The sequence below is a fragment of the Peromyscus eremicus genome, chromosome 1 (genome assembly GCF_949786415.1).
Source record: "Peromyscus eremicus chromosome 1, PerEre_H2_v1, whole genome shotgun sequence".
Lineage (NCBI taxonomy): Eukaryota > Metazoa > Chordata > Mammalia > Rodentia > Cricetidae > Peromyscus > Peromyscus eremicus.
In genome coordinates this window covers 51,416,081-51,440,235 of record NC_081416.1, presented here as the reverse complement: position 1 = coordinate 51,440,235, position 24,155 = coordinate 51,416,081, and the positions used below count along the sequence as shown (strand labels likewise).

Genomic DNA, 24,155 nt, shown 5'->3' with positions numbered 1-24,155 from the left:
TCCAGCCTGGTTAAGTCCTTGTTCTTATAAGCTGGGAAAGGAACACTCTTTTCTATTTTTAAAAAATATGTTTGTATATGTCCATGTGTGGGTTTGTGCACATTCATGCAGATGCCCTCAGAGGCCAGAAGAGGGCTTAGGATCTCCTAGAGCTGGAGTCAGAGGAGGTTGTCAATTTCCTGATGTGGGTGCTGGGAACCAAACTTGGGTCCTCTGCAAGAAAAATGCATGCCTTACTGGCTGAGCCATCTCTCCAGCCTAACTCGTTTTTGTTTTGAAAGGAGACACTATTAGTTGGTGAATGGGTCCTAGGCAAGTTGAGACCCTGGCAGAGGCCCTTGAAAGCATGTCCCCCACCTATTGTCCACCATACTGGATTCTGTAAGTCAAGCATGGTGGTACGTACCTGTGGTCACAGCCACGGAGAAGTTGAGGGAGGATCATTTCAGCCCAGAAGCTGGAAATCAGCCTAGGCAATATATGACTCACACCCACTGCGAAGAGGGGATTAAGGGAGAGGGAGGGAGGGTGAAAGGGAGGGAGGGGTTCCAGCCTGGAGGGTTTCTTGCTTTTTCAAGGGTCCTCAGACAGCTCAGAAGTCCTCAGACTGCCTCTTTGTGTGGATGGATGAGTGAGATGTGTTCTCAAAAGCCCAGAGGGGGTCTGCAGACCCTGCCTGTGGCAGTTCCACAGGAGCACTCCAGGAGGGGTTGGCTATGGGCTCTACTCACTGGATCCTAATCTGAGGCTGAACTTCATTCAGGTCAGTGGTCAGGGCCAGGGTAAAAGCAGGACAGAGGAACGCAGGGACAGGTGACCAGTGGCTAGGGATTCAAACCTTATAGAGACTTTAAAATTTTTTTTATTTTTTTAAATACCTGGGACTGACAGGTGCTTGTGAGGTTGGTGGAGTAGTCTCCAGAGCTTAAAATGGCTGGAAAGGCTGGGATGAGCAGAGAGTCCAGAGGTACATGGGGAGGGCTCTGGAAAGCAGAATTGGTAAGTTGGGCCCAAGGAGTGCCCTCTGGGGTTAACTGCTCAACGAACGGGACTAGTTTGGGGTCTACCCCACCTCCTTCCCAGAAGTCCAATGTCACACAGGAACTGATGCAGAGCTCCGCGCTCCAGAGACTTGTAACAGGGCTAGAAGTCTGAGTGAGTGTGTAGGAGGTGTCTGGCCGCTTTGAGTGACAATCTGCGCGAGAATCAGAGCTTGAGACCCCCGGGAGCCATTGTAGGAGCACCTCAAGCAACGGTGGTCCAAAAGTGCGAGGCAAAGAGTACTGGGAAAGGCCGAGGCCAGCTCTGGCTGCGAGATGACCGGACCAGTCCTGCCCTCGCTCCGCGGGATCACGGTACCCACACAGCTAGAGGGACCGGGCTGGGCCGGCAGAGGGGCGGGGCCGGGCACGTGGCCTGGGGCCGCCTCTCGAGCACGTGACCCGCCCAGGGCAGGGGAAGGGCCAGGGTGGGGCGGAGCCGTGAACCTTGGCGGCCAGCGGGACAGACCGGCGGTGGAGCGATTGACAGGCTGCAGGGCAGCTCTGGGGCCCGGACAGAGTTGGCTGTGCGCGTGGACGCGGCTGCGGCAACGCGGAGAGCAGGGAGCGCCGGGATGTGGAGCGGGTAGGTCCCCGCACGCCGGTGGCTCTGCGCTTGGTCTGGGCCGCGCTGGCCTCCTGGGTGGGAGAACAGGGGGTCCCCGCTGTTGTTTGCATCCCACTTGGGAGATGATCTGTACTCCCAGCCCTGCCTGCAGCGGAGGGTGGCATTGTACCGTGAGGACACTCTGCTGCCTAAGAGCTGAAAGGACCTTGGCGGGACCGGTCTGAGTTGCCCCAGAGAGGGAAGGTGACAGCGCCAACTCCTCCTAGCTCCAATGGAGCTCATGAGAGAAGTGGGGAACGGGGACAGGGGGCGGGTGATGAGTGGTAGTATGTATACTGCAGAGTAAATCTGGGGCACGCATTTAAAGGAGGGAACACCCATGAACTCTGGGGAAGCAGTGCAATTGAGAAAGCTAGCAGTGTCTCTCCAAGGTCCCCGGCCAGTTGATTGGAACCTTGTGATTCAAGATGTGGGATGGGTCTGTGCTGACTCGCAGTCTGGAGGAGCTGAACAGCACAGACCCTGAGACTTGGGTGAGCCCTTTCTACATCCCTCACCACCTCTCACATCTGTTAGGACCATTTGGTTCTTAAGACTGATTCCTGTTCTTGGTCAATCTAATAGGAGATCCTGCCCTGTGTTCATAAAGGTTGATGTCCTTTCTTGAATTTAGGCAAATACCTTCTCCCTGGATTGGAGGGACTAGGTCCTGGGGGGTGTTCCTACTAAGGATTGTCCCAGGATAGAAGGAAGGAGAAAAGCCCCTGGGGGAGGGGAACAGGTGAGATCTATTTACTTTCATAGACCCCAGCTGAGCTTGACCTGAGGTGCTAGGGGAGAAATGGGGCTTCCACTCCAGCCGGGGCACCAAACCTGAGCTCATGTGCAGTGTGGACAGGCTTGGATCTTTTAGAGGGAGCAGAAACCAACCTGTGTTTGGAATTTCACTCCAGGGAAAGAGGCTTGGAAAGTGTGTCGGGTGGGTTCCTGGTGCCTGCAGAGGTTGATGCAATCCTGCTTGGGGATGCATGTGTTTGATCCTGTCTGGGGCTGTGTGTTTGAGGAGCAGCCTGGTCTGAAGGAAGTTGTGAGCCTTTATGCTGGGTGGACTGAGGCAGTTGCTGTATGACCGACCATAAGGGTGCAGGTCCCTTCTCTGGGCTGGGGCCAGATTGAGGTGTGTGTGTGTGTGTGTGTGTGTGTGTGTGTGTGTGTGTGTGTGTACATGGGGGTCAGAGGAGATGCCAGGTGTCCTGTCTCTCTCCACTGTATATTCCCTTGAAACAGGGTCTCTCACTGAACCTGCAACTTGTTTCCTGCTAAGCTGGTGGCTGGTGGTATACCCTAGTGATTTTCACAGTGCCGTGTGCCCTCACAGTGCTCAGCTTGCAGGTACATATGGCCAACTGGGATCTGAACCCAGGTCCTCATGCTTAAGCAGCAAGCACTCTTACCCACTGAGCCATCTCCCCAGCCCTTAGACATAGGGACCAGAGTCTGACCTTCTTAGCCTGCACTGGGGTCTTGGGAGCCTTGGAGCAGTCCATTCCCTGCAGCAGTTAAGAGGAGCCATGCTCAGGGTCATACATTGCTAGATCTTGCTATGTGACCCCCTAGAAGCTCATGTCAGCTCCAAGAGGCATCTCTTAGGAGCTGTGGATCCTAGTCCAGAAAGAGTTGGGGACTGGCAAATCCAGGCTTTCTGGGGCTTAGCTTCCTGCTGTAAGATGAACCGAGCATCACTCTTGGGTGTTTGTTAATGGCAGGGTCCTAATGGGGCTGAACACAAGTGACTGGACCCTGTTAGGAGCCAGGAGTAGAGATCCTTCTTAGGATTCTAGAGCATAAGCCTTGAAGTAAATGGCAGCTCCAGTCTGATTTTTGGAGTGGGGGAAGTGGGTACAGAGTCTCATGTAGTATAGGTTGGCCTCAAACTCCCTGTATAGTCAAGGATGACCCCTTCTCTCCATTTCCCAAGGACTAGGACTCAGGCATGAGCCACAATGGCTGGTTTAGGTGGTGCCAGGGTGGGAATGTAGAGCTTTGCATGTGCTGGGCAAGTACTCTCCCAACCGAACTGCAGCCCCAGCCACAGTCTCCTTTTGTTTTGCTTTGTTTGTGGACTCAGATTCTTGCCACATAGACGAGGCTGACCCAGAACTCTTTTTAAAGAATTTTTTATTAGTGTGCAGGGTGAGTGTAAGATAGGGGAGGGAGCACATGGGTGGCTGCATACATGTTGAGGTCAGAGGACAACTTTATGAGGTTGGTACTCTCCCTCTACTTTTACATGGGTTCTAGGGATTGAACCGAGGTCCCCAAGCTTACACAGCAAGCACCCTTCCTCACTTAGCCATCTCACTGGCCCTGGCCTAGAACTCTTGATCCTCTTGCCTTAGTTTTCTTGGTGCAGCACTGCTATGCCTAGCTGTCCAACATCACTTTAAGGGGCTGATCCTCCACCCCCGCCCACACCCCCACTCCAGACTGGGCTTCTCCTCCATTTCCTGTAGTTGCATAGGTATATGGTCTTGGGGGCCACGCCCACTCTAAGTAATGGAGTGAGGATGATACTTTGAGATTTCTGTATCCAACACAGTCCGGGACACTTTACATTTGGTCATCAGAGTCCAGAGTCTGGGTTCTGGACTGGTTCTGTGGCACTGAGCAGCTATATAACATTGGTGTGACCCTCTGGTCTCAGATTCCCCACTCGCTGGATGGGACTAATTATAACTATCTCTAGGGAGGCCCAAACTCCAATGGACTGCTGAGAAAAAAGGTTGAGCTCACCCAGCCTCCCAGGTGTTGAGGGCCGTGCCTTTGCCCCAGGCCAGTGACTAGGGAGTTCCACAGTTGTAGGTATCTAGGTTCTGCAGTCTTGAGCAAGTCACTTAACTGTTCTGGGCCTTCCCTGCTCTAAGGACTCCTGCCCTGAGACCTAAGTCACAGGGGACTGAGGGCCCCAGGATCAGGCAGATAGGCCTTCCCTTTGGGAAGGACTTGTGCAGCCTCCATGAACCCTCCCCCCACCCTGGCCTTTCGACAGATGGAAGTATCTTGCCTGCCATTCCTTGCCCAGCATGTTTGTGTCCAGGATCAGAGCAGACTCTCAGTAGAGCCCTGCCGGTCCTCAGCACTGGATATATATTTAGTAATCCTTGGAGAATGAGGAGGGGAAGGTACATCGTGAAAAGGGGAGGGAGAAGGGATGCCATGGTAGCCCCTGGAAGCTTCCTGGCAGCTATGGAAGGGTCAGGATGTGGAAGCTGGCAGGGTAGGCGCTTACTAGGCACATGCTATATGTCAGAGGTTTTAGAGGTGTGTGTGTGTGTGTGTGTGTGTGTGTGTGTGTGTGTGTGTGTGTGTGCATGCGTTTGTGTGTGTGTGTGAAATCTTGGACTAAATGTACTGGAAGTCCCCCAGAAGCCTATATAAGCAGAACATGTGACCCTCACTTATCCAGGCCTGGCTTGGCTCTTGGTGGAGAGACAAAGGGTTGAGTCCCCCCTTGGGCTGGCCTGGCTTGGCCTGGGGGCAGTAGCAGGAAGAATCTGGCCTGACCACCTACTTAGTCTCTTGATCTCTTCTTCCCACTAGGGCCTGCTGCTGCTGCGCTTGAAACCCTTTCCCATCGGCGCCCTCCCCCATCAGTGGCCTAACATCCCTCCCACCCTTTGCCCTAGTCCTCTCTAGCAGTGGCTAAGGCCCACCCTGTCTCTTGCCTGTCCCTTATGCCTGCTTGTCTTGGCTCACTGGATTCTGACCTAACTCCAGATCCCTACCATCAGAGAGATGAGATGTGTCTCTGATTCACAGGGTTCCCCCTCTGCCACCCCTCAGCGCAGGCTCAGATGCTGGCTGTTCCCGCTGGTACCTCCCAACAGCTGCCACTGTCCTGCCTTTTCCCTCTAGCCACCCACAGCACCCTGTAGTTCCCAAAAGCCCAGGCCACCCCCTTTCGCTTCCCTGAAGACCCCCTCCCACTTCCTCATTCCCATCCCACTGTTCTCACCGAGCTTTCCCTTGGTTTTAAATGAGCTTAGTTAATCAACTACTGCGCTGCTGCATATTTTACCTGCCCTCCTACCCAAGTCCTGCTCCACCCCTGCCCGTGCCCATGGGCCCTCTACAATGCTTTGTCTGTGTGTCACCCCCAGTTCATTCCTGCCTGGCAGGCAAGGCGGCCCTGGGCATCACCACTCTGCCCTTACTTGGGCACCATCTCTAACTTCCTCAAACCCCATCTGCATCCTGCCTCACTTCTCCGAAACCTCCATTCATTCCTGCTTGTGAGGCGCAAGTCACATGCTGTTTGTGCTGTGCCTGCAGTCTGGGTTCAGTTCCCATCCTACCAACGCCTTGCTATGTATTCCAAGCCAGGGCATTAACCTTGTCTCATGCTGGGTTACCTTGTCATTAAGATTAGACTGTGGAGTCCTCTCACTACAATGCTGTCATGACACCCGTGGTGGTTGAAGTGGTGGGCTGACCTGGACCTGAACCAGGAACCTGGAAACCCTATGTACTTGTTGGTTTGGGCCTGAAGACTTAGGCTGTTTGCTGGGCTTGTAGGCTGCTTATAGAGAGCCACAGACCCTTTCCTGGCACCTTGTTGCTACGTGAATGTGTGAATGTGAATGTCATATGTCTGTCATTCTTAGTCTCCTGAAGGAGTCTGAATCCCGCCACAGTACCATGGCACTGCCCCACTGAGAGTCAGTTCTAGGCAAGATTTCTGTAGCTTCCCTGGGCGGGCGGCGTAGGATGTGTGCTCCCAGTCTGGTCCTTCTCTGGTTCCAGAGCTGCGCTCAGGGCCCCCTCTGCTGTTTATTTGGTGAACCATTGTGGCCTGGAAGAGAGAAGGGATTCTTTTGTTCTTTTTTCTCTTCTTTTTTTTTCTTTTTCCTTTTCTTTTTTTTTTTGTTTTTGTTTGTTTGTTTGTTTGTTTGTTTGTTTTGAGACAGGGCTTCTCTGTGTAGCCTGTCCTGGATCTTGCTCTGCAGACCAGGCTGGCCTCGAACTCACAGAGATCCCCCTGACTCTGTCTCCTGAGTGCTGGGATTAAAGGCGTGCACCACCTCTGCCCGGCTGAGAAGGGATTCTTAATCGTAGAAAGAGCTGTAGAGGGCCATGCCCACTTGCTGAAGAGCCCAGAATAGGCTGGTTTGTTCAGGCTAGGCAGGTTAGAAGCTCAAAGGGGTTCAAGGGATCCTATTTAGCTCCTGACCCAAGAAGGGTTTTGAGTGTCTGAGTGACTAACAGGCTGCAGAGTTCAGTTCTCCTTCAGTTATGCTTTGAGGATAGGGACAAAAACCCCTGGACAGGCCTGCACAGGACAGGCCTGGTGGACTGAGGGTTGTAGCCACTGCATTATATTTCCGGGGGAAGTGACCTAGGAGAGCACTTCCTGTATGTGGGGGCCCTAGGCTCCTAAGCCAAATTCAGGATGGGGGATGCTGGCCACCCCATCTGCCTCTGACCTTGACTCTTTTTGTTTGTTTTTTGAGGGATGGTTTCTCTGTGTAACAGCCCTAGCTATCCTAGAACTCACTTTGTAGATCAGACTGGCCTCAAACTCACAGAGATCTGCTTGCTTCTGGCTCCCTAGTATGCGCCATCACACCTGACTCTGATCTTGACTCTTAGTGTCTGTCATCCCTAGAAGATTCATTCCCATCCCATAGTATGCCTCACAGAAGACTGTCTTCCCACAGAGCCTGGACTGAGGAGGTACAGGGATGTGGATCCTTGACCTACTGGAGACCCGAGGGGTTGACATGCAGATTGAAGTGTGTGGGCAGAGAGCCCTGCTCAGTGGGGCCTGTGGAACCCTTTCTTTCTTCCTCTGAACTTTATGGATCACTAGAACTGGCCTTGAAGCTGGAAAGTGAAAAGGAGGCTGGTCTGCAGGCTGGGTGTCCACCACACACATACACACGCACACGCACACGCACGCTGTATCCTTCCCCTCCTGCTGTTCCCTTGCTTCCTACTTCCAACCTTGGAGCATTGAACTTTTCTACTAGGAGGAAAGATGTCATGGAGACCCTGCCTCAGGCCTTCTAGATTGTCTTCTGGCTGTGAAATAGGGTCCCATCACCCCGGGAAGTGGGCTAAAGTCAGAGACAGCTGGCAGAATGGTGGGATCTCCTCCATCTAACCCTAAACCCTACCTGTGTCCAAGCCACACTGCTGGATGAAGCTGGGTATGACTAGCCAGAATGACTGTGACTATCATTTTCTATTGGAGAAGGTAGGGTTTGGCCCCAGGTCTCCAGAAGACACCTTTCTACTCCCATGGGATACAGTGCCTGTAGGTTCAGCTGCAGGACATTTCAGGCATCTCTGCCCAGTAAAGGTTGATCCCTGTTCACCTGTAACAAGTGACTTCCTATTTGATCTGATAGCACCCCTCTGCCTGATGCTTTTTCCGCCCATCTATGGGGAAAGTAGATTCCAGGAACTTCAGACATTCCCAGAGCAAAGCCTGTCTGTGATCTTGGTCATAGTCCTGTTCGCTCCCTTCATTGGCCATCATTCTAGTCAGGATGCTTTCTGGGCCAGAGCAAGAGTCCAATAAACTAATTTGAGCTGAGACTGGGTAAAGCTTCCCTGCTATAACTCATAAAGAGCCTACTGTGTTTCCCTGGGCCCAGAAGCCCTTGATCATGAAGCAGATGTGATGACTGCAATACTCACTCCATACCAGGCCACTTGGCCAGAAGCTAAGGACAGTGGCTGAAGACCTGACTGCCTGTCTCCACATTACCCCTCACCAGCTGGGGGCTCCCACAGAAGTCCCCCTCCTCTCTCTGAGCTTGCATCCCCATCTATAGGAATGGGAAAAGGCTACAATTACTGTGTAAAGAGTATTTAAAATAATGTATGGGATTGGAGAGAGAGCTCAGTGATTAAGAGCATTTACTGCTTAACTAGAAGACCCAAGTTCCCAGGACCCACATCAGGCATCTCACAGTTGCTTGTTACTCTTGCTCCAGATGAGCTGATGTGTTCTTCTGGCCCCTGTGAGTACCAGCACTCATGACATACATGGGCAGAGGCATACGCGTGCACATGAATACAAATAAATCTTAGACACACGCACACTCACACACACACTCACACACACTCACTGGGGCTGGGGAATTGGCTTAGTTGATAAAATGCTTGCTAGGCCAGCGTGAGGACCTGAGTTTGAGCCAGGCATGGTGGCATACTCTTGTAACCATAGTCCTGGGGAAAACAGAGGCAGGAGAATCTCCAAGGCCCCTGTCAGCCTAAGCAATCAGCAAAACCCAGATCCCAGTAAGAGACCTAGCTTAAACTCCAGAGGGGCAACATCCAAGGCTGACCTCTGGCCTCCACATCCGTGTACACACATGCATGTACCATCACAAACACAAAGACACTAACACACAGACAAAACTCTCAGTTCCTAGGCAGAATTCTCATCCCAAATACAGCTGCCACAGCACTGTTAGGGGGCTCAGGCCTCAAGGATCCTGTGTCAACAAGACCCTCCCCCCAAACAATGGTATTGGGAAAATCTGCCACACACACTGGTGGAATGGTGAATCTCCGTCCTTGCCTTATACTCACTGAGGCCCAGTCCCTGCCAAGCAGGGCCCAATTCCAGGAGCCTCAAGGCCACATGTTGGGCCCATTCCAGGGCAGAGAAAAGTCTGGGCTGGGCAGTGGATTCACTGCTATTGTCTCGAAGATCTCACTTTCCTTATGTTACTCAGATGGTTCTTTGGTGAACTTCTCAGGGCCTTGAGGACAGGAGATAGGGATAGTCCCCCGAATTTCCTTTCAATTATTCTAAGACCTAGTCTCATTGGCCTTGTGTTCTTCCAGTGCAGGCTTGGCTGAGCCCCCTCCCCCTCACTTCCCACTGTTATCAGTCAGCCCAGCCGCGCCCCCCCCCCCCAAACCCGCCAAGCCACTGCCGCCCTGAGGCTGCTGGCTCAGGAGCCCCAGATTTTGCTGAGCAAGCGAATCCGGAGGTGCTGTGCTCAGCACATGGCCACTGACCAGACCTTCCTCTCTTCCCTCTTCAGGGTCTGCTTTCTAGGGGTTCTGTAGCTTGGGGGTGGGGCTGGATAAGGGCAGAACCCCAGTGCCCCCAGGGCTTCAGCATCAGCCAGTGGAGGGTTCTGAGACTTCCAGAAGAGGGGGTGTTTGTCTGAAATCACACAGAAGGCCAGGGAGAGCTGGATTTTTCTCTCACAAAATCCAGGGGTGGCAGGAAGTGGGTCTGTTATGCCTGGGCTATTTGTAGAATCCTGCCTGCCTGCTGAGGCCTGGTGCTTCCTCTCTGGCCTGCCTTTGTGAATTTCTGTTATATTGACATTTCCATTAACGATGCCATGTTATTGATAAAGTTTGATTTGCTTTAACTGTGTGGATGAAGGCTCCCACTTAACTGCCTCTTCTGTGTCCAGGTTTTTTGCTCATCCCCTTCAACTCTTGGGAATGGCAATCATTGGGACAGTACTTACCTATGGTGTAAGAGCAGAGACTCATTCTAAGCATTGATACATTAATATTCATCTGTCTGCTCAACAAATGTGAATTGAGTTTGGACTTAGTGCTGGCCACCTGCTACATACCAAGCACTGCCCTGTGCCCTAGGTTGGGGACAGTGGATGACAAAGATGTGTGAGCCCTGCCTTGGCCCCTAAGAAAGTTCGTGCTTGGTCATTCTGCCCTTGTGACATTCCAGTTACAGCTTGCAGTGGCCCTGTTTTACAGATGGACAGACTGAGGCTCAAGTGGCAGGTATACGGCCTAGGGTTGGTCCCTGAGCTCAGCTCGGCAGGTCTTGAGTCCCCAGCCTGTGTGCACTGATGTCTTTGTTTGCCTTGCAGCCCACCCCAGCCAGACGAGGGCCTCCCTACCAGCCCCTCAGCGGTCTCAGTCCCCTGGAAAAACCTTGGCCCCAGCAAAGGTCATAGGGAGTCCCCAGGGGGCTTGGTGGAAGCTTCTGCTTCCCGGAAGGAGGCCCAGGCTGAAGAACACTCAGCAGCCGCTCCGCTGGACGTATCGCGCCTGCGCAGCTCCTCCATGGAGATCCGGGAGAAGGGCTCAGAGTTCCTGAAGGAGGAGCTGTACAAGGCCCAGAAGGTGGGTGCTCCAGAGTGGGGTCGAGGGCTGAGGAAGAGTAGTCAGACTGAGCAAGCCCAGGTAGCTGTGGAAGGGAGAAGGGTCATCACTTGCCTAGGTTACATGCCAGGCCCATGCTGCAGTCCTGGGAACTGAAGAGGCTGGTTTAACCCCGGGGCTTCAAGCATGCTAAGCATGCGTTCCACCACTGAAGTCTCAGAAATCCTAAATGTTTTCATACCTCTTGACTCCTCCGGAAATCTGCTTCCAGCTCTGCTGGGCGGCTGGGCTAGGGTTTTCACCTTGTGCATGGGCTAAAGTACCTTAGATTGGCAGCTACCGGTGAGGTGAGCTGGTGGGCTAGAGCTTCACACCAGGCTGGGAGATGGAGCCTGGCTAGGGCAGGCTGACAGCCTCCTGCCTGCACCCAGGAGCTGAAGCTGAAGGACGAGGAGTGTGAACGGCTTTGCAAGGTGCGTGCACAGCTGGAGCAGGAGCTGGAGGAACTCACAGCCAGCCTGTTCCAGGTACACTGGGCAGCCTGGGAATGGGTGGCCTGGCTGGCCTGGGTGTCCGCTGTCTTGTGATCACTCATGCAGAGGTGCCCCCTCTTCTAGGAAGCTCACAAGATGGTTCGGGAAGCCAACATGAAGCAGGCTGCGTCAGAAAAGCAGTTGAAGGAGGCCTGGGGCAAGGTGAGACCCATCCCTGTGCGCCTAGGCCAGCTCCAGGCTCCCATCACAGCCATTGGTGGGGTATACTGCCCTCAACTAACAGGTTCCTCACAGACCTACTAGGCCTCAGGAACAAAAGAACACAGGTCTGGGACAGGCAGGGTGGGTCTAAAATTAAGTAGCCCAGGGCCCCCAGACTCCGTCAGTGCTCCTGTTGCACCATAGAGACTTTTTTGGGGGGTCCTCTGTAGTCCAGGAGGGCCCAGCGGTTATTACAGGTTCTCCTCCTGACTTCAAAGCAGAAATGTGGGCCTTGGCTGTAGAACACAGGCAAGCAGCTTCCTTTCTCATAGTGTTTGCCAATCAGTAAATGTGAAGCTTGGCCTGTTCTTGGGTTCTGGAGATCCCTGAATACGCAGTAGGAGATCCAAGAAGTTCCCAGAGAGCTCCTCCAGCAGAGTCTCAGGATGTGTCCTGAGGCAGGCCGTGTCTCCTCCCGGCCTTGGTCTCCCTATCTATAGAATAGATGTCTTAGAGGTTGTTCCAAGGGAGAGGGGAGGGCTAGTTACTGCTGGGGCTGCTTGGCTGACAGGCTGTGGTAGCCATGGTGACGTTAACCCCACATTGGGGTTGATGGTCATCTTGTCTGGGCCAGATTGACATGCTACAGGCAGAGGTGACAGCCTTGAAGACACTGGTCATCACGTCCACACCAGCCTCTCCCAACCGTGAGCTCCACCCACAGCTGCTGAGCCCCACCAAGGCCGGACCCCGAAAGGGCCACTCACGCCATAAGAGTACCAGCAGTTCCCTCTGCCCAGTTGTGTGCCCCACTGCAGGGCATATCCCCACCCCAGACAAAGAAGGCAAGGAGGTGAGGCACAGGCCATGGTGGGCTCACAACAGGGAAGGGTGATCCTGCTTAACCCGCCAAGTGAGCATCCTGGAGGAGCCAGCCTGACCCCTCCTGTGGGACCTGCCACCTGTCTCTCCCCACTCTGGGCTTCAGGGTCCCTTGAACTGTGAAGGCTGGGCAGGCTCCTCTGATTCCAAGCAGGAGGTGGTAACCTCTGAATTTGAGCTGTCTTAGATCCTGAAGTTCCTCTATCAGGAAACCTCTTCAGAGATGCACTTCCTATGCGAAGAGTGACAAGACCGTGCCCCTGGACATCTAGAGAGGGGCTACCTGGTGTTTTGTGGCTACAGGCTTGAGGTCTAAGACCACTCCATACTTGTTTATGTATTTTCTAGGGTCCTCAGTGCCTCTGGCTGTGGTGCTGAGGCAAGTATGACCTTAGAGAAGCATCTCTGTCCTGCCTCAGTGGGGAAAAGCGGGAGGGAGGCTTGGTCCAGGCTGGACTGACATGACCACAGGTCCTTGGGTAGCTGTTAGCACTTCCCACACCGCATGCCCGCCCCCCACCCCTCTGGGAGAGGAACTGAGGACAGGAAAGAGCCAGTTCAGGCTGTATCCGGTGAACACTGGGGAGACGTGGGGTGAGATCCAGCTTCCTCGGGCTCTCGCTCAAGCCCGTCCTAGCTCAGAACGCTCTTCATCTGTCCCCTGAGCTTCCAGGGAGGTGCAAGCACAGCCCTCTCAGTCCCCTTCTGAGCACTGAGCTTCCCATTGGACACTGACATCTCCTCCTTCCTCCTGTCTGTCTCTGTATGTCTGTCTGTCCATCCGTCCACCCATCCCCTGGCCCAGCCTGGGCTGCCCCCTCTACTCTCCCTGCTCCTGTGCGTGATCCCCAGCAAGGCCATCCACCTCACCTACGAGCCGACCTGGCAGCTCCCATCTGGGGAGCCGCCCATGGCCCCCAACTCCGCTACCTCTCTCTCCTTTTCCCGACAGGTAATGGCTCCTTAAGGGGCCACCCCTTCCTCTCCCATCTGGGCTTCACTTACTGTGCATGCAGCCCAGGGCAGGCCATCATTGCCTCCTCAACTGGGCAGCAGGGAAACCTTTGAATGTTCTCTCCTGTGTGCATGTACCTATATGTGCATTCTAGATGTACAGAGACCCGTGGGTGCCTCTGGGGACCCACAGGTTCTTACAGGCTTGCTCTTGATGTTTCTTCCAAAAGGAGTCAGTAGCAGAATTCAGGCCAAGGCCCTGGATCCAAGTCTGTAATTTTGCAGTGCCAAGAAACTTAATGTACACCCAGACCCAAACTGTGTTGTTCTAAATCTTTGGTGCAAAGGGCAGACAGGACCTCTTCTTCCCTGGACTCTGCTCCCCTGCATGGCTGCTGAGGACAGGCCTGATGGGCCACTGCGCCCTCCTGCTCCTCCTGTTCTCCTCTCCATCAGCTTTGCCTTCTCTGGGGTGCTCACCCTCGTCCCTGACTGCCCCCACTTGGCTCCCCTCCCCTGCAGGTGGATACGACCCTGTTTTCAGAGTTCCAGGCTTGGAGGGCATCACCTACCCTGGATAAGGACTGCCCCTTCCTGGAAAGAGTGTACCGGGAGGATGTGGGCCCCTGCCTCGACTTCACAGTGCAGGAGGTGAGGTGGGCTGGGGGGCCAAGGGTGGCCAGCTGGGGACCCATCCTATGAGTTCCCAGTCACCCAGCATCTCACTGCTGTACCCTGATCTGCTACAGCTCTCAGCTCTGGTGCGGGCTGCTGTGGAGGACAATACACTCACCATCGAGCCTGTGGCTTCACAGACACTGCCTGCTGTGAAGGTGCCCACTGTTGAATGTCACATCACCAAGTAAGCTTAGTGCCCTAGGCCCCTTCCCGCCCATGCGGGAAGGTCCAAAATGGAGCCTTGGGCAGCACCCTAGGGGACTGGGATAGGCGCCTGAGTCTTGGGCCTCCTAGATGGGCTATAGAGTCCGTCTAGGTAGGTAGGAACAGTAACATTCAGGGTGACAGTCTCCCATGGTTTTTGACCTAGTCTAGGGACTCCCAAGACATGGGGCTGGGGGTATAGCTTACCAAGTCGTTGACTAGCATGTACAAAGCCACAGAATCCATCCCCAGCACCTTGTAAAACCAAGCAGAGCGGCATACATCTATGATCCCAGCACTTGGGGGGTAGAAGCAGGAAGATCAGAAGTTGAAGATCATTCTTGGCTACATAGCAACTTCAGGACAAGCCTGGGCTACACAAAACCCTGCTTTAAAAAAGTGAAAACACGGGAGGAGGGAGGACAGGGGAATCCGTGGCTAATATGTAAAATTAAATTAAATCATAAAATTTTAAAAAAGTGAAAACACTAAACCACAAGAGAGGAACAGTCATCACTCTCCCCACTTAGGTCAAGGAAGTATCTTTGACAAAAATTCCTGCTGCCAGCTGGGGTGTTTCTTCTGGCTGGTATCGTCCCGTCCGTTCTTCCTCTCCCGCCTCTTCTGCCTCACAGAGATCCTGGGCTCTGATTGGCATATAAGTGATTGCTAGGCTGGCTCGACCTCCTGCCAATGCATTACTCACAGCCCTGGCAGTTTACCTGCATGCTGCTCAGTCAGCACTGGGCAAGGGTAGCCACAGAAGTGAGCGGTCGAGGTGGATGGAGGGTCGGGCAGGTTTGCCCCCTGGCATTCTAGAGCTGGCTGGTGGGGCTGGTCCCACAAAGGAAGCCTGGCCACACAGAGGGAGCATCCGAGCCAGCTTTACAGGCAGAGGGAACAGGATGAAGGAAGGCCAGGGAAGCTGGAGTGTCATCAGCATGTGTTACCTTAAAAGAAAGTCCTCTGGTGAACTTTCAGTGAAGGTTCAGCCTCACAGTGAAGGAAGAGGCAACGAACACTATCAACCGTCCTTTACCTGAGAGTCTGTATTTCCTGAGCAGTAGGGAAGCCACAGGGAAGGATGATGAGATGAGTTAGACATGGCCTTTGGAGGTGCTCCTGGCTGTAACATAGAGAAGAAGAAAGGGTAGAGAAAGTAGAGAGTAGTTGGAAGGAGCTGAGGGAATCCAAGCAAAAGGAACGATGTAGGCTGAGAACATGACAACCAAGTGCAGGTGTGGGGGAGGGAGCATTGTAGGTGACGCTCTAGGCCTCTTCACGAAGGCAGGGACCAGTGGAGGAACAAGATTTGGGAGTGGGAGGCTGGACAGTGGGCTCTCAGGACCATGGAAACCTAATATGTGGGTAGCTGAAGGTACTAAGTGGATTTCCCAGGCCTGGCTGAGGAGAGAGGCGATGTGGGAGGGGGTTCTTAGTGAGGCCTGGTGGGCAGGAGATGACATAGGGATAGATGAAAAACCCTGGTGGGGGGATGTGGGAGGCAGTCAGACCAGAATTCAGTTAGGGAAAGAGGTGATTGGGCATAAGGTCCCCAGTAATGTGGCGTGGGGCAGTTTAAGAGGCTGCAGAGGGAGAGGCCTTGGAATACTTGGTATGACATGAGATTGACCAAGCTCCTCTGCCTGTGTGGGAAAAGGAACTGGGGTGGGGTGTGGGCATGGATCCAGCTGCATTTCAGGTCTTTCCTGAGGACTCTTGCCCCATCCCACATATTTGTTTGGCCCTGAGCTCCTTTGGAAGTTGGGAGGGGAGGGAAGAGGAGGCCAGGTCCTACTTCCTACCTGCTTCCTGTGCTAACTGTCCATGCACCCTCTAGCGTGCACACATCCCTGCCTCTGTAGCCTTATTCAGCGCCTTACACTTGCTCTGTTCTCCCCAGCACATGTGCCCTGAGTGGACTGGCCCGTACCTGCCACCACCGAATCCGCCTCGGGGACTCTGAGAGTCATTATTACATCTCTCCATCATCCCGGGCCAGGGTGAGTCATCCTTCACAAATGTCACTTGGATTCTTTGGGACTATAGGGGCTAGAACTCTGGACCTCTGGCTGGGATGCACTGCCTGAACAACTCTCAGAGGTACAGAGGTTGATCCCGACCATAGCCAGGCCAAATGCCTCATTTTCCTATTGCTATGTGACAAATAACCATAAATATAGGGGCTTAAGATAATATGCTAGTTTTTCTAGCCAGTTTCTCACAACCCAACTTAGGATAACCTTGAACTATGATCTGTAGCTACAGTTTTCCTGCCTTGCTCCCAGTCAGGACAAATCTCTGTCACCATTTCCATAAATCTATACCTTGCCACATGGCTTGTGGCTTACCGGGATCTTCACATGCGGCTTGTCATGGTGGCGGCTGGCAGTGTCTCCCTCACCCAGCTTCCTGTTCTCTCAATCCTCCTCTCTGTTAGTCCCGCCTTTAATTCCTGCCTGGCCACTGGCCAATCAGTGATTTATTTATTGACCAATCAGCAACACATTTGACATACAGACCATCCCACAGCACTTCCCCTTTTCTTTTCTTAAAAAGGAAGGTTTTAACCTTTACACATCTCCAAAGTCAGTTTGGTATATTTGGGAATTTGGGCGTAGCTTCTCTTACTACTTCCTGCTGGAGGAGGGCGCTGTATCTTATGGGGACACAAAGAATATTTTAGGATTATGGAGTAGTCCATGAGGGTGTATCGTCTGAGCCAGTTGCCTTGAAATGGTTCTGGATGTTGGATCATCTGGGCCATGGTGTCATCGGAGACCTTTCAGGTGGTCTTGGCTGGTCAAACCTGATGTATCTTAATCTGGAACAAATCCATAGCCTCTGGCTTTCTGTGGAAACAAAAGCAAAGCCTCCTTTCCAAAGCAACATATCCTTACATCCAAATTTTGAAGTCAAGGTACCTTTAAAATATACATTTTGGCATAACTCAACAGCTTTTGTAATCAAATGTTTTTCTTCAGTTATGAATATCAAAGAGAACATAATTCAGATTCTCTGTGTGGTAGCCATCTTTACGTGGCTTATTTTTTTTATATTAGCTTGAGCCTATTGCTTTAAACTGCAGCCTTCTAAGCCTGAAAGGGCGCTGGCGCTATGGCTGCTGGCTCTGCCCACTTCAGCTTCCCAATATGGCGGTGGTACGTTTTTCTGCCAGCTCTGGGAGCCATCAACTCTCAGAAATAGTGGGTCTATGCTTCTATCAAAGCAGCGTGTAGCCCAGAAACCTCTTTTTTTTTTGTTTTGTACTAGCAAAGGCTAAATCCACCACATAGCTTATTGTGCCACTTGCAGAGGCCTCATTCCCGCCATACTGCAGGTCGAGCATGCACGCCAGGAACCCGCCATAGTAGCTCAAACACGCAGGCTGATGCTAGCTTGAAAGAGACAACTAGGAGCTGTTTTTAGCTCCGTTTTAGAATCTTTTTACTCAGGTTTTAGGTGGAAACTCTTGCCCCACGTTGGGCGCCATTTGTAGCTACAGTTTTCCTGCCTTGCCCACAGTCAGGACAAATCTCTGTCACCCGCCAGACCCACAGCCACTCAGACCCAACCAAGTAAGCACAGAGACTTATATTGGTTACAAGCTGTATGGCCGTGGCAGGCTTCTTGCTAACTGTTCTTACAGCTTAAATTAATCCATTTCCATAAATCTATACCTTGCCACATGGCTTGTGGCTTACCGGGATCTTCACATGCGGCTTGTCATGGTGGCGGCTGGCAGTGTCTCCCTCACCCAGCTTCCTGTTCTCTCAATCCTCCTCTCTGTTAGTCCCGCCTTTACTTCCTGCCTGGCCACTGGCCAATCAGTGATTTATTTATTGACCAATCAGCAACACATTTGACATACAGACCATCCCACAGCAATGATCTTCCTGCCTCCACTTCCCAAGTGCTAGAATTATAGGCATGCTCTACCATGCCTGGATTTTTACCATGTTTACCAATAGGCAAGCACACTGCCAATTGGCTATATCCCCATCCAAAAGGTTATTACCCTTTTTTTGTTTATTTGTTTTGTTTTGAGACAGGGTCTTTTCTTTTTCTTTTTTTTCGAGACAGGGTTTCTCTGTAGTTTTGGAGCCTGTCCTAGAACTCGCTCAGTAGACCAGGCTGGCCTCAAATTCACAGAGATCTGCTTGTGTCTGCCTCCTGAGTGCTGGGACCAAAGGCATGCGCCACTGCCATCCGTCAGAGACAGGGTCTTTCTATGTAGTCCTTGCTGTTCTAGAACTTGCTGTATAAACCAGGCTGACCTTGAATTTAGAGAACTCCGCCTGCCACTTCCTCCCGAGTGCTGAGATTGAAGGCTTGAGCCATCGTGTCTGGCAGTTAAACACTCCTAGTCTCTCACCTTCCTCCTGGGCCGGGAGCCTGGACACCGAGGCACCAGGCAGCCTCAGCTCAGGGACCTATCAGCCTGCAGTCAGATCTCAGCTCAAGCAGGTTCCTTTCTGAGTTCAGGGCCCTTTCCAAGCTCCTGCAGCTGTTAGTAGAATTCAGTTCTATGTGTCCCTAAAGCTCCTTGTAGGCTAGGGACACCCTCAGCTTCTACCACATGGCCTTTTTTTGTTGTTGTTGTTTTTCGAGACAGGGTTTCTCCGTGTAGCTTTGCGCCTTTCCTGGGACTCACTTGGTAGTCCAGGCTGGCCTCGAACTCACAGAGATCCGCCTGGCTCTGCCTCCCGAGTGCTGGGATTAAAGGCGTGCGCCACCACTGCCCAGCCTATCACATGGCCTTTAAAAATAGGGCCGGGGTGTGCTCCAGAGCCACACAGCCTAGACCTGGAGTCTTTGGACTGAATTGTCTGCAGCTCCTACTTTGTATCTGCAGGGCACCCAGAGCCTTGTTCTGTGACCTCAAGTCCCCTATATCCCTTCTTAGCCCAACCCACAGGTCAACAGAAGGGCTATCCTTGTGTCTTGCAAAACTATACGCAGCACTTTCTTTTATTGTGACCTTGGTGTCCGGTTCTGCTGGGCAAAGCTGTGTAGCAGAAGAGAGCGGAGCTGAGGTCTAATGGTTTGTATGTGATCCTTGCTCAAACAGACTGAGGGATGAGGTGTTGACAAAGAGCACAGCCCAGGGGAGAAACTGTACCACTGTGCCACTCCCACTCAGTGCTCAGCCCCCTGTGGCTGCCCACTGCCAGCTTGTTACCTGGCCTTGGAGTTGCGCTGTCCCCCTTCCCAGCACCAGGCCCAGCCACACCTGGCAGATGCTCCTATGCTTTCTCACACCACCCTGCCTTTGGCAGCCTCCCCCCAGCTCCAGCTCCCTGCACCCTCTCTGGCCTCCTGGCAAGTTTTATGTTTGGAGGCCTAGCAAGAGCATCACCCCTCCCCGCAGTCTCTTGTGCCTGCCAGCCTCTGGGTGCCTCACATGCAGGCCTTCCCTGTCCCAGAATCCTGGATAGGGCTCTCGTGGGCCCTGCTGCCTGCTACCTCCCATCTTGGCTGGTTTTCTAGATGCAGAGCCTGCGTGGACATTTCTGGACCTTCTCAATGGAGTGAGGGAAGCAGGGTGAGGCAGGGAAAGGAGGCAAACCAAGACAGGGCTTAGCTTTGGCTAGATCCAGAGGGAGTCTGGGGCACAGAGCTCCCTCCAGCCTAGCTAAAGAGCTGGCCTTGTGTTCCCCCACAAAAGTAGGCACCATGGGCTCAATGTCGCCTAAACCCTCAGAAGCTGTGACATGAGGCCAGGCCTGGGGGTGGCCTCTGGGCAGGATAACAACACAGCCCCCTCCTCTCTGTGAGAGTCTTTGGGGCTGTGCCTCTGCCAGTAAAGGGTCACCAGAACTTGGCAGGGAACAGGCCTCAAGCCATACAAGGGTCCTCAAGCTTAGGGACAAGGTAGCCTGGGAAAGCAACTCTAATTGCCTTTCGTGGAATTATACATAGCAGCTGGTGGGCCTGGACCTCCTTGCTCAGAATGAGCAGGTCCACAAGGGACTAAGCTTGGATGTTGGTGCAGGCTGCCTGATTTCATGTCCGCTTGACCACTTCCTAACCGCACACTTTACCAGTCTTTATCACTGGTAAAATGGGCATGGTGAGTGTCTGTGTCTTGCTTGCTACATTGCTTACAGGCATTGCAACAGTCATTCTTGGGAGCTGTGGGTGTCTTGCTAGTGTTAATTCAACCTTGGAAGCCCAGCTCTAGCAGAGTCAGCAAGCACTCCCCTGGCTCTGCCAGGTACCTTTGACTTACTGTTCTGGGATAGGGTCTACATTGGCTTTTGGAGGAGACCCTAGAGTCTGGGGAATCTGGTGGGTCACACCCTCTCCATTCTGCCCACAGATCACTGCAGTATGCAACTTCTTCACCTACATTCGCTACATCCAGCAAGGCTTGGTTCGGCAGGATGGTGAGTGCCCTCTAGTGTTCTTTTCCGGGATAGTTTCCAAGGGAGGGAGACCGGGCAGAATGGGGTTGGTTAAGCGCCTTGGAAAACTGCCTGTCCAGCAGCAGCCGAGACAGGAGTGTAGGGTCCCTTCAGTAGAAGGCCAGCAAAAGGGAGCATTGTACATTAATAAAGTGTCCCTAGTCCTCCTTAATGATGGGTTCTGCTTCATTGGGCAGCAAACCTGGTGCCTTCCACACGTCTGGGCCATGCTGCTTTTTCTTCTGCCTAGAAATCCTTAGGGCCAGCAGAGATATCATTCCTGTTACTGGCTTGGACATTCAAGGGTCTTTATGATGGGTCTCTCCTGTGACTCTTCCCTACTTCTTCTTGGCCACCAGAACATGGGTTCCCTGCCTTCTGGATCCTTCTCCAGACACAGGGACTGATACCCTGGGCCCTGCTCACTGCTCTGGGTCAAGGTGGGAAAACATTTGCAACTGGAGAAGTGTAGTTCTAAGCCCATGATGAAAACAGCTGTGGCAGAGAGTGTCTGAACTCCCCTGCCCAAAGCCAGGGAGGCCAGGGCAGTTGTCTTAAGTGACCATGAATTGTCCTCTCTGTCTGCAGCTGAGCCGATGTTCTGGGAGATCATGAGGCTTCGGAAGGGGATGTCACTAGCCAAGCTTGGCTTCTTCCCCCAGGAGGCCTAGGGCGTGATCCCAGGCCTGAAGTAGGCTCTGAGCTAGAGCAAACGGCTGCCTTGGGACAGACAGTCAAGAAATACTGGAGCCAGCTTGAGCCAGAAGCTGAAAGGACAGATAAACAGCCAGGCTGTAGAGACAGAACTAAGCCAGTCCCATCCATTCCTCCTGGGACAGACGGAAGGACAGCCTGCCCTGGACTTCATGAGATGACCCTCTTGACCACTGTTCTCTGTAGCCACCAAGAAAATTTCAAGAAAGCACCAAAGACCAAGGAGCTCGGAGCCATACTGGAGAGAGACTCAACTCTAGGGAGGGGACCCCTGAACAGCCAGTACCCCCTCCAAAAGTCCCTGCTGTTTACCAATGCTCTGTTGCTGCCCTGTCTTCAGAAAGGGACTGTTCTGTGGCTGATCTCCAGAGTATGCTCCACCGCGGCCTCTAAGCTCTGGGTCACCAGCACCCCCTTGTGGCCATCTCTCACCCTGTTCCCAAGTGGCCTCATTAGACTTCCCCAGTGGTAGGGCAAAGGTCTCCAATCTGAGCACGGTGGAGGGATAACTGCCCCAAAGTGCTCTGAAAAAGAGTAAGACCCTGTCCCATTCTTCTGAATAGAGGCCTCTCTGACCCTCCCTCTCTACTTCAACCCCATCTTCAGGAGGCCCTGGCCCTAAAATTGCCAGGGGCCTGGCCTCTTTCTTCTCAAAGTGTGCCACAGGGGAGCCTCAGGATGTAGTTGTGGGCTGCCATCCAGACCACAGGGGCCCTGTATGGGACTGGATGGAGTGGCTACATAGGACCTGGACCCTGCCTTACCCATCCATCATAGCCCACTGGGAACTGGGCTTGGGGTATCCAACCTGGACATATCCCTCACCACGCCCCTATTTCCTTCAAGTGGAATGTAACACAATCTCTGTTTAATAAAGGAAGGCTTTGTTGGTAGGGGCTAGGCAGCAGTGGCCTTCACTCCTGCGCCCTGGGGCTCTGGCCAGGGCTTGGGCATCTGAAGGAATGAAATCAAATCCTTTCCTGACTGCCCTCGTGCTTGGGATTAAACCCAAATCCTGAAGCCACCCCACCGCTACCACCGCTGACTTGCTGTTGGGAAGACTGTTGGAGTTGTCCTTAGTATTTCACGGGGCTATGGGGTAGTGGAGTGATTGTTTGCCACTCTATGTGTTCAGTTCTGTGAGTCCCCTAGCCCTCAGCGATGACCCCCCAGTCTATTAGAAGCCTGGACTCAAAAGCACTGGAACTTCCTGGGGCTTGGCAGGACAGTGCAAGATTGATTGGTGCTACCTGCCATAGGACAGTAGGGGCTACAGAAATGCTGAACTGCCTCACCCCAATCTTAGATGGGTTCTTAGCAAGGCATGGCAGACACAAGTGGAAAGAAGTGAAGGTAACCAGGGTCCTCAGAGACCTCAAAGAAGGACTGAGGAGATGTCCTGTGGTTCCTGCCTCTGCCCCACCTATAGGGCTCTGTGCTTTCTTGGAAGGAGGATGCAGCAGATTCTGGGTTGGGTCAGAATCTACAGGAACTTCTCGATTGGCCTGAGGCCCAGGTGCCACTCAGATGGTAGATCGGGGGTGGGGGGGCTGGCCAGAGCTCTGTCAAGGTCCTTTGCCTTCACACGTTCTCTGGCCAGTAGCCTGTTCCCAGCACTCTTCTGCCTCCGCTGCACCTCTGTGTCCTCACGTCCCCTTCCTGCTCCATTATGACTCCAATCCTTTCCTGTCTTCCCAGTCCCCATAGACACCTGGTCACTGACTAGACCCCTGTCACATCTACTCATGCTGGACGTTGGCAATAATAAACGTACGAGTCATACATCCAGGTCACTGGATGGAGAAAAGTGAAGACAAAGGAGAATGTCAGGGAAAAACTTGGTGTCCCAGATGGGATCCCCATGGCATCCTCTAAGTATGTCAACCCTTGTTCACCTGGGGACAAGGGAGGATGAAAACCTGAGTGCTGGACTTAATCAGTCCCTAACTTCTGTGTTCTGGGCTCAGCCATATGCAGGACCAAAGAGACACCAGGAGGCACTCCGGAGGCCCGTGGGGGACCCTACTCCCCTGACTTACTTGCCTTGCTGCTACAAAACTTTGACCCTGATCAGACCACAGGTGGGGCCATCAACACAGCCACACCTTGGTAACAGCAATTAATAGCTTAGCACTAGTCATAGCTCCCAGCCCTCTCTGAACCCATTATTTCAGCCTCTTAGCAATGTTAAAACATGCTGTTCTCCCTCATGTGAATGGATAGAGGCATTGGAAAGAGGCCCCAAGGTTGGGGTTTATTTACCTCAGTGGTAGAGGCTTGCCTAGCAAGCACAAGGCCCTGGGTTCAGTCACCTGGAAAAAAAAAAATCACAAAGAGGTCCTAAGTCTCTGGGCTTTATAGTATTAACCCACCTCTTAGTGTTTTGTTTTTTATACCAAACACTCAAAGTGTGCTTAGGTTCTTTGCTTCTGTAATTGATGCGGAAGGCTAGGGGTGTAGATCAGTGGTAGAGTGCTCAAGGCCTGGACTTTGGTCCCCAGCACCACACACAACAAAAGACAAGAAACAGATTGAGACAGGGCTGGCATTTTAACCTAGGTTTGTTCCCTGTACTATACCCTGTTAGGGTTGACTGTGCTAGCAGACCTGAGAGGCAGCTTGGGGCTCTGACTCTCGGAGCTGACTAGGGAGATTAACTGCCATCAGCCACACCGTTGTTCTGAAATTCTCTAGATAACCCTCTTGGGCTTCTATGAATACTTGGCACATAGGAATCATTTGAGCCCTCCTTGGCCAGCCCTGAGTCTGGCCTCTAGGCATGAAGGCATCGAACCTGACTAAGCACATTTACCTGGGTCTGCACCCTGAGATATCTCATTTTGCCATCTGCCAAACCTGCCCTGATTTGAATCCTGCCAGGGCTGTGACCTTGGAGTAAGTTGTT

General features: G+C 52.8%; 1 protein-coding gene across 5 annotated transcripts in view; it reads left to right on the top strand.

The window, feature by feature from the left end:
• Positions 1–22,143, top strand: part of Rab3il1 (RAB3A interacting protein like 1) — a 39,607-nt gene extending 17,464 nt beyond the window's left edge. For 2 of the 5 annotated variants that reach the window (XM_059261050.1, XM_059261041.1), the window contains 10 exons: positions 10,246–10,392; positions 10,482–10,737; positions 11,148–11,243; positions 11,334–11,411; positions 12,046–12,264; positions 13,770–13,898; positions 13,997–14,109; positions 16,033–16,132; positions 20,452–20,518; positions 21,125–22,143. In XM_059261050.1, coding sequence (XP_059117033.1) covers positions 10,678–10,737; positions 11,148–11,243; positions 11,334–11,411; positions 12,046–12,264; positions 13,770–13,898; positions 13,997–14,109; positions 16,033–16,132; positions 20,452–20,518; positions 21,125–21,207 — 945 coding nt within the window. In that variant the 5' untranslated portion in view covers positions 10,246–10,392; positions 10,482–10,677 and the 3' untranslated portion in view covers positions 21,208–22,143. The remainder of the gene's footprint in view (positions 1–10,245; positions 10,393–10,481; positions 10,738–11,147; positions 11,244–11,333; positions 11,412–12,045; positions 12,265–13,769; positions 13,899–13,996; positions 14,110–16,032; positions 16,133–20,451; positions 20,519–21,124) is intronic. The other 3 variants (XM_059261032.1, XM_059261059.1, XM_059261025.1) reach the window with 2 other exon arrangements.
• Positions 22,144–24,155: the final 2,012 nt, after the last annotated feature.